The following is a 9,911-nucleotide window of genomic DNA, read 5'->3' as shown; positions in this document are numbered from 1 at the left end:
ACATGACACGAATACGAAACGAAAATTTAGTATTTGTATTTTAAGTACACGACACGACACAGGTACACAAAATAAGTATATTTTAAATTAAATATTAATATTTATTTTAAATATTATTATATAAACTTTAAAAATAATGTATAATTTTATAATATTGTAAGTATTAATGATTTAAATGAATATTTTTCATAAATTTTTGTATATATTTTACCTAAAAATTCAATATTTATATTTATTTATTTAATTAAAAGTACACGAATAATCGGTCATGTATTTGGCCTTTAACTACACGACACGAAAATGTAAACGATACGAAAGTATAGGGTACGAATGAGCTGTCAGGTCTAGTAAAATGATACAATTAGATTTTTAAAAGGTAAAATGATACAATACAATTTTGACACCTTAAAATTTTAAAAAATAATTCAATAAAATTTTAGTATTTCTTTTTAGTGATTCTAGTGAGACGAATTTCATATTCCAAATTTAGTGATTCTATTGATTTATTTTTGTATTATCGTTAGTATTTTGTGATTCTAATGAGACGAATTTTGTATTCCATATTAATGTTTGTATTGTTTTTTTTTTTTTTTATTTCATTAGTATCCTGTAGTATCTCATATCTGTATTCTTATACTCTGCAGCACAAGTGAATTTTACCAGGCCTCCTTAGTTTCCAATGTGTGATTTTTTCAGAAAGTAGTTTTCCCTTGTTTTCAATCCTAAAAAAAACAGAGACAAAGGCCTTAAGACCATGAAAATGCTACACCTATGTTACAAAGACAATATATGTACCCTTGATTAATTATCAGTCCTATATAGAACCTCAACCTCCAAGGATGGCTTGTAGTGTTGTAGTCATCATATTATACCTTGTTCTCTGCCCCCCCCCCTCCCCAAGGTGTTTACATTTTGGTACTTACTTCGGAAAGTCCTACACACAACTAGAGGATTCAGTTGTGCAACATAATTATGAGATACATTCGGACGGAAAGCTTCAAAAAGCTGTTCTCTATCAAGCGTTCAGAGCTTTGATGGTAATGAAGATGAAAGAGTATGAAAAAAGAAAGTAGTCTTTCTAATGATCTACAAGAAAATAATTATGAAAGCTTGCACGCTGCTGGCAGTCCAAAATCTAAAAGATATAGCCGCACTGCAAGTTTTAGGAGGACTCTTCTCCATCAAACCGAGAAGCTTAGATCTTTCTAATGATCAAGATGAAGAACATAATGACGGAAACTTCAAAGAAGAAGTTGGAAAAACTTCACTTTTCAACAAGTCTTTCGCGCAACCAATGGTTTTACCTCAGGTTTTACTTTCTCTCTGTTTTTCCCCTTTAGATAAGAGCCTGTTCATTGTTTATATTTATAAATTTATATTCATGTCCTGATTGGTTTTTTATCAGATAACTTGGTAGGAAAGGAGGATATGCAGAGGTTTACAAAGGAGTGCTAGAAGATGGACAAGAAGTAGCTGTGAAAAGATTAATGAAAGTATCAAATGATGAGAGGAAAGAGAAGGAGTTCTTGACAGAGATTGGAACACTTGGTCATGTTAACCATCCCAATGTATTATCACTTTTAGGCTGTTGCATTGATAATGGGCTATATCTGGTTTTCCAGTTTTCATCTAGAGGTTCTGTTGCTTCTCTTCTTCATGGTATGTCATTTTCATTTATTTTCTTTCCTCATTCAACCTTTTCGTTCAGATTCTAATTTACCTTATTTCTTCTTAAAGATGAGAATTCGCCAACAATGGACTGGAAATCAAGGTACAAGATTGGAGTTGAAACTGCCTTAGGTCTTCATTATTTGCACAAAGTATGTCCGAGAAGAATAATTCATAGAGACATCAAAACTTCCAATGTTTTGGTTACTGCAGATTTTAAACCCCAGGTACCTTGTTTACGGAATACATTAATGCCAAATTTTCGGACATCAGATTCTTATTTGAGACTGAGAGCTTTGCAAAGTAAATATTTCACAGATATCAGATTTTGGATTAGCAAAATGGCTTCCATCACAATGGACTCATCATTCAATAGTGCCTATAGAAGGGACATTTGGGTATGCAACTTCCTTTCTAAATTATATTTGTTAGTATTGTTATAAGAAAGAACTTAACTGCAAGTCTAAATAGTATGTAATTTATATAGCTATTATATCTTAATTTAGGCATTTGGCACCAGAGTATTTCATGCACGGGTTTGTGGATGAGAAGACTGATGTATTCGCATTTGGTGTCTTCTTGCTTGAGATTATATCCGGCAAGAAACCGGTGGATGGCTCTCACCAAAGTTTACATAGCTGGGTAATTGAAGTTATTTTGTAACATATGTTAATTACTTGTACCCTTCTAAGTTTTCTGTTTAAAATTGGCATTTTCGTGTTGAAGGAGGAGCCACAAATTAGGCTCCATGTGATTTCCATTTCCAATGTTTTAATCGCAAAATATTAAGTATCAAATGATTGAATTTTTAGGAATTTCCAAACCCCACTAAAGAAAATGGCTTTTCTTGTATGTATGATAGGGCTGCCTGGTGCTTGCAATTAATAAAGCTATATATCTGATGTCACTTGTAATTATATAGGCAAAACCTATATTGAACCAAGGGGACAATGTAAAGTTGGTGGATCCAAGACTTGAAGGTGCATATAATATCAAGCAGCTCAACAGGCTAGCCTTTGCAGCATCTCTATGTATTCGCAAATCTTCCACGTGGCGACCAGTCATGAGCGAGGTACCCAATCAGTAGTCATTTCTCTTGTGTTATATGTTTCGTCATAAACAACATTCCAGTAAAATTGAGGAAATTCCCCTGAAAGTTAAATTCCATCGCTGTTAGCTTTGCAGTATGTTGGAGTCTTCCAGTGTATTATGGTTAACAACTTAACCTGACTGTCCAAGATTTAATGATTTTAAGTTTCCAGATAAGGACTGTGATGTCATATCAAATTCGTGTTCTTGTACTGATTAAAGTTAGAACAGGTGAGAGCTTATTAGTTATTACTGACCAACCAGACTAATCGTGAACGCTTATTAGCTATTACTGACCAGACTAATCGTGAATAGGTAAATACAATCTGATCAGGATACCCTAATTTTTTGTCGGTAAAGACTTCAGGTATCTTTTTTTCACCCATGAGGACAAAAACTAGGATATGGTTCTTTACAACTTTCCTAGAGCCATTAGGATTAATTTAACGGTTTTGCTTAACCACCTTTATTCCATGCTACCTACCATATACTTTAACTAACCTTTATCTCACTGTTTTGCTTGTTTGTTTAATATTTGAAGGACCATTACCATATAAACTTTGCTTTCAAAATGACAATCAAATACTTGATTGAATAATTGATTAATTGGTGTTTTAAAATTGACAGGTCCTACAAGTAATGCTAATGGAAGGAGAAATCGATAAAGAGAGGTGGAAAATTCCAAAAGAAGATGAAGAGGATGAGTCTTGGAGTTTAGAAGATCTAGAGTGCGAGTGTGATAGCGCATCCTCAACCTCTGTCAATGACGAATAAACACAACCAGGAATTTGTAGAACTCAGAGTTTCAGTACATACTTTTTGTCTGCATACATGTAATTGTAAACTGAAATAAATATGAATGTAAGCAAAATTTTGTCTGATGAGCAATTTTAGCCAACTCACTGTGTATGCATGTTAGTCCGAGCTTCCAACAGGGAATGTAGCCTGGCTTTGTTGGAAATCCCCTGACTTATTGAGAAGTAAACTAATTGTTTTTTTCATGCACAAATCAGAACTGTAGTCTTACTAACACGGGCCTATATAGTTATGGAATATATTGGTGACAAGTTGCATAACAATTCCAAAATTGCTGCACTATTTTGCAGAAGAAGGAAAATCAGTTCTGCTTCTACGCAATGTTGCTGATATCTTTAGCAAAGTAGTAATAATAATAATGTTGCTGAAATAATTGTATATCACAAGATCAATAATTGAATCGTTACAGCTGCTATATACAGAACAGGTTTAGTTAAGGCTCGTATCTTCATTGCTTTGTTAATGTTATTATCATCATGAAACTCCCACTTGTCTCTTTTTCTAATTGGTTCATTTATATGTAGAACAGACCACTGTAGCCTTGGTCCAAATGATGTACAGAAATATTTAATCACAGAACTAAGATAAGAATGGTCCTCACACACACACACCGAGCGAGACATGTATTGTCATGTTATAGTACTTGTATTTGAATTAGCTACGTTTTTATGAGATTGTTTTGGAGGAAAACCCTTTCTAGGATCATATATTAGTAGCCTGCCTCTAATAGATTGAAATCAGGATCTGTGAGGATAATAGACCTTATTCTGAGAAATAAGCGGAGGAGGCACACGTTCGTCTAGAAATTTGCATATAAGTAGCATTAGCACCTTGGCTGAATATTATTCTAGTAGGTAACAGGTAGCTTATAGCGATCAAAATTATATATGCGTGGAACATAGGTATAGAATACAAGTCAATGCAGACTCATCTGAAAGTGGCTTGTAGGAATGCCACCGCTGCAAGAATCAACAAGGCCATGGCAACTAGCAAAGTACACTCAACTTAATTATCATACCCAAATACAGTTGATACATTAACAACTCATACTAGTACTATTATATATACTGCAATATAGACAAACACACTTCCGACATGGATTCTGTACCAGAATCTGTGTGTTGTGACATCTAACAAACTCACTCAGACTAGTATCACCACCTAATAGAGTAAATCATACAGAGGCCTGAATGAAATAAAATAAGAGCCAGTTGGTGAACAGAACATGTAAGAGTTAGATAGTATTAACTAGCTGGGCCGGCAGTTATTACAAACCAAACACCACTATAATGAGGCCGGTCAGATCACAACATCTAATTTAACCAAGTAGAGTTGAAATATTTAATCAGGCGTTAGGTTACCAATGCAGCCACTTTTTGTAATACACCATCATCTTTTTTTTTTACAATTAAAATATCTTAACTTCTCGAAAGGATACTACATTATTACAAGACGGAGCTTACAGCACCAGGAGTTGACGGAGATATCTTTGTGATAAGCAGACCTTTGTGCAGGGAATGTATTATACACAAGTCACTAGTATTTCATTAAGATACTGACGATAATGGAGGAACTCCTTTAGATACTGCACTAGTATTATATTCAGCAACTTTGAGACAACTTATTGAAAACTATGACATGTACCAACACTACCACATTATAATTAGAATTTTCATGCAATATATGTGACATGGATATTACAGCTCCAGATGTACTGGATGTAAATGTAGAATTATGATTAAAATTATTCAAATACCTTAATACATGTGTTGCTAACACTCAAATATTATAAATTGTAATGACCATAGCAACTACACCAACATAAAGTAAATTAAGTCAAATTTGCAAATGACCTAAACTGGCTGCAGGTTTCAAAACCATGAAAGCGGGATAATCATTTCATATTTTCAAATATCCATGGCAATTGCCATACCTGGCCTTTGCTTTCTGCTTCCTGCACTGCCCGCCGTACTTCTTGATTGGTAGAATTATCAGCATTACTGGCCTGATAAGCATATCCTTCTTCCAAAGCCAACGACTCCATCTTTTGACCAAGGCTTTCAGTTTGATTTAGAGGAACTAGGCTTCCAGAAAATATGTTGCAGTTTGTATTCTCGTCAAAATATTCGTCTTTTGGCAACAGTAGATCCCCTCCAGGTCGCATATTGACCCAACCCTTGTTGCTTAACTCTAATGGGAAATGTTTGAAAACTTCCTTATCGCCTTTAATAGGCCGGCATTGGCTCTGGTGTTCCTGATCATTTTTTCTATGATTATCACATTTATCAACACCAGAAGCTTGTCCAAGGCCTGAATTTGCTCTCTGCTCTCCCACATCAGCAAATGATAACTTTCTGCTACAACCACCAGCATTATCGAATGAGTAAGAGGAGCCTTTTCTTGGTTGTGTAAATGGAACTCTAGGGCTGCCTCCAACAGGGTTAGAAGAATCATACCCCATCGTGTATCCATCATAAACTATTCCTCCCCCAGCCACCATTTCTTGGTTGTCATTCCACTTACTTACGGAACCTGTTCTTTTAGTATATTTTTTGACATAGGATCTGTTCAGTTTACCAGCAAAAGAAGTTATATGAGAAGACTGTGAACCAATTTCTGGTCCAAGTGATGCTCTTTTTGGACTTTCTATGTGAGAACTGGATACAATGCTTTCATTCCAAGAGCAGAATACTCTCTTCCGATCATCCATTTCAAATGACTCTTGGTTGTTACTATCTTCCAACTTTCTTGAAACTACAAATCCTGAATTCTGATCCCTACTTACATTTCCTTCCGTGTCTCTTCTAATAAATGATGAGAATGGTTTTCTGGTTTCCTCACAACTATTTGATTCTAATTCAACCAGTATCTGAGACGCACGTTCAAAAGACTTAACATGTGTTGCTTCCATTAACCCATTTTCAGATGATCTTGCAGATTCGAGCAGAAATTTGGCTTCTGTCATTCTGTTTGTGTACATTAAGCAGATTGCCAGATTAAACTGCTTGTTTTTGTCTTGCTCAAGAGACAACGCTTTTCTGCATCAATGTAGAATCCAAGAATAATTAATGTCTTCTATATAAATCAGAATTACACAGAACTATGCTTACAAATTAAAATGTACAGGTGACATACCTATAAAGCTCCTCTGCTAATGTATATTTATTTTGTTGCAAGTAGACCCAGGCCAAATTCCCTAGCAACCTGCATTGTGGAAACCTGAAACATTAGACCTATACTATGACAAAGAAATTAACATTTCCAGAGGGATAAATACATGAGAATGTTTACCTTGAATACTCATGTTCAATTGTGATCTGACTCCTTTTCCCGTGATATCTAGCAGTTTTCACCCTTCTTCCACCAAGAAGTAGACCTTTTTCTATATGCTTTATTTTCGCCTGAAGCACTTCAATATGTTCTTCCATTCTACCACATCTCTGCAATAACATAGAATTATCTGGTTTACTACGCCTTGTAGCACGATAGGAATGATATAATGGAAGCATTTATACAGCTATTGAGTATGTTTTCTGTGGTAAAAATATTTCAAATCTAACTAAAAAAGGCAGCAACAGAACATGACATGTATCAGTTATCTGTCATTGAGGTCATTACCCCATTTCAATACTTTAAGAAATGACGGTTAGCATTATTTACGACAATAGAGCTTGTTCATTTCAAATATAAATCCGGTTGTATGATGGTTCCAAAGCAAAAAAGGAAAAATCCGTCCTGGTTGTGATTTATCAGAATAACAAATGATCTGTTAACTCAAGGTAAGAAAATAAATTCAACAATTGTTTTCGAGCAAGAGTAAAATTCAACTGAAAAAGGGGCTCAAGACAACAGTAAATTATTTAGAGTAATTTCAATTCAGATTTTCCTGCTAATTCAGAAAAAAGGGAAAAAATTCATAATGCATGACTACATCCAGAATATCTAAATGCTTCTTTGCTTTGTATCTCAATGCAATTAGACAGTGTATAATGCAGTAGAAAGGAGGATGTATGTTTACCTTGTAGAGTTCAAGTAGTATGTTGTCAAGAGATTCCTGCGATTCAAGAGAGCACAAATAACGGAAAGATTTAATTGCCTCGATGGCCTCGTCTGATCTGTTCACCTGTTTCATTGCTAATGCCATGTCTTTCAGGGCACTATCAACTCGATCACCGGCATTTAACGCAGCCCAGAACATAGAAATTGCTCTGTATGGATCTTTATCCACCAACTGCAAGCCGAAAGATTCATCATATATATGACTGTTAAGTATTTAAGAATAACTGATACATATTAAATTCTACTATACATTTACCAAATTAAGAGGATTTAACGAGTGATGGTAATCATTTAAAGGATCTAGCTCAAGATATGGGAACAAAAAAAAGATACCACTCATTAAATATCTTTTAAAGCTACTTAACATTTCTCTGACTATTAGTAAAAAATTCACAAACAACAAATATCTAAATCTACAGAATCTTCCTCCAACAAGAACTTAAACAACAGAATTCTTATCTTCTACCCAAGCATGTCTGCAAATAAATTGGTTTTATTAACACACACATACACACCATCATCAACGTAGTCATCAAACCAAATCAAATTTTATTTTATTAAGCACGAAATGAAGAAGGTAAAATTATATAAAACGGCCATTTATAAAATAACAACAATTAATGAACAAAGATGATTTATAACACACGAAAAAAGAGAGAGAGACCTGGACATGTTTAGCGCGGGCATAAGGAGAGTCAATGGCAGGAATCTTATGAATGACATGAAAAGAACGATCAAACGACGGGGGCTTTCGCTCCGATCTCGGCAGCATTGTCGAGACTTGTTTCATCGGATCATTCCACCTTGCTGGTGGCGTTGAGAAACCAGGCCTTAAAGCGCCCCCATAATTCTTGTCCTTGTTCCACATCGCCATAATATATTATTATGATCATACAATTCTTGAAATATTATTGCACTCTAAAAATTGTATAAATTTATTCTGCACCTTTTCGATAATAACGAGATAGAAAATTTAGTTATAAGTATATGCATTTGTAAACCCTTCAAACCCGTTTGTCAAAATTTTCTCGATGAAAATTTGTCTGTTTCTAGTAAGCGAAGACACAAGAATTCAAGACTGGGAAAAATTTTCAAAGTGGAAAAGAAAAAGCCTAGCCGTTATATAAGTATCCGTTGGGCTTGGGCCAAGTAAGGGTCTTTTTCCTTAATATCCATTTTTCAGTTTTTTTTTGGTATAGCCAGTTATATTTCAGTGTAGATGGTGTTTTGTTGGAAAGTATTTATCTCTTTTCCCAGTGTTTTAAAAAAAATTGCTTGTCATGACTTTTTTTAATTATTTTTCTCAGAGTCCGGTAAATTAAAGCTATAGATAAATCTCAATAAATTAATACTCGCAAGATTGGAGAAAATTATTAATTAATCAAAATATCAATTATTCGGTAAATTAAAAATTAATTAATTTCTCGAAATATTAATAATCTATTAATTTATCGATACATATCATTTTTATTTTTTTTTAATATATGCGAAAAAGTATATATATGCGAATGCCGAAAAGTTGACTGATTATCCTACAAAAACTATTTGTCGCAAAAATGAAGCAAAAGAAGAATTGTGACGAACAAATAGTTATTAGTTATTATAGAAGTGTGAACACGGTTGGATATATCAAGTGATTATGATCGTCCCGGATTTTGGGTTCGTTCCTCGCGAGAATTTTTGACAACACATACTCATTAAATATTCAGGATAATCAAGACTTTCAAATTCAATGAAATTTAAACTTAATGAGAACCGTAAAATCTTTACACAAATTAAACATAACCGTTTGATCTATAGGTATTTTAAATAAATTAGAATATCCTTCCTTTTCAATGATTCAATCAAAAAAGTAAATATCTTATAATAAATAGAATTATAATGCAAAATTTGTTATTATTTATTTTTTTCAATTTCCGGATAATATTTGTTAGGATTTTTTTTTAAACCATCACCGAATTAATAATTATATCGTGAGCTTCATGTGGGCTCTTGTGGGCTCTTAAATCCTTAAAATCTAATTTATAGAATTCATGGTAGAGCCAAAATAAAATCAAACAAAAGTCGGTAATTATTTTATTTGTTTGAACTTTAATTTAATTTTTCTTAAATGTTTCAAATTAATAAATATTTGTTAAATAAAAAATAAAATATTCGTGTATTCCGCGCCGAAATATTAAAAATTTGATAGTTAGTTAGGCGTGGAATATTAAAAACTTGATAGTTAGTTAGTCGATACCGTACTTGGGTTTATATAATACTCGATATTGTTTTTTATA

The 9,911-nt window shown here is 33.6% G+C and overlaps 2 protein-coding genes across 2 annotated transcripts; one reads left to right on the top strand and one right to left on the bottom strand.

The window, feature by feature from the left end:
- Positions 1-1,102: 1,102 nt before the first annotated feature.
- LOC141701846 (putative receptor-like serine/threonine-protein kinase At5g57670) lies at positions 1,103-3,741 on the top strand. The gene is made up of 7 exons (XM_074505461.1): positions 1,103-1,350; positions 1,418-1,659; positions 1,738-1,895; positions 1,987-2,066; positions 2,175-2,310; positions 2,591-2,740; positions 3,385-3,741. The coding sequence occupies exons 1-7, from the start codon at positions 1,103-1,105 to the stop codon at positions 3,529-3,531; spliced, it is 1,161 nt and encodes a 386-aa protein (XP_074361562.1). The 3' UTR covers positions 3,532-3,741.
- Positions 3,742-5,222: 1,481 nt separating this feature from the next.
- On the bottom strand, positions 5,223-8,700 carry LOC141701848 (uncharacterized). Its single transcript, XM_074505464.1, has 5 exons — positions 8,297-8,700; positions 7,592-7,804; positions 6,865-7,013; positions 6,709-6,777; positions 5,223-6,611 (listed from the first exon to the last, which is right to left on the bottom strand). The coding sequence occupies exons 1-5, from the start codon at positions 8,504-8,506 to the stop codon at positions 5,468-5,470; spliced, it is 1,785 nt and encodes a 594-aa protein (XP_074361565.1). The 5' UTR covers positions 8,507-8,700; the 3' UTR covers positions 5,223-5,467.
- Between the last annotated feature and the right edge of the window lie 1,211 nt (positions 8,701-9,911).

This window comes from Apium graveolens, unplaced genomic scaffold (genome assembly GCF_009905375.1).
Source record: "Apium graveolens cultivar Ventura unplaced genomic scaffold, ASM990537v1 ctg4451, whole genome shotgun sequence".
Lineage (NCBI taxonomy): Eukaryota > Viridiplantae > Streptophyta > Magnoliopsida > Apiales > Apiaceae > Apium > Apium graveolens.
Note: the sequence above shows the minus strand (reverse complement) of the source record. Positions and strands in the feature narration are given on the sequence as shown.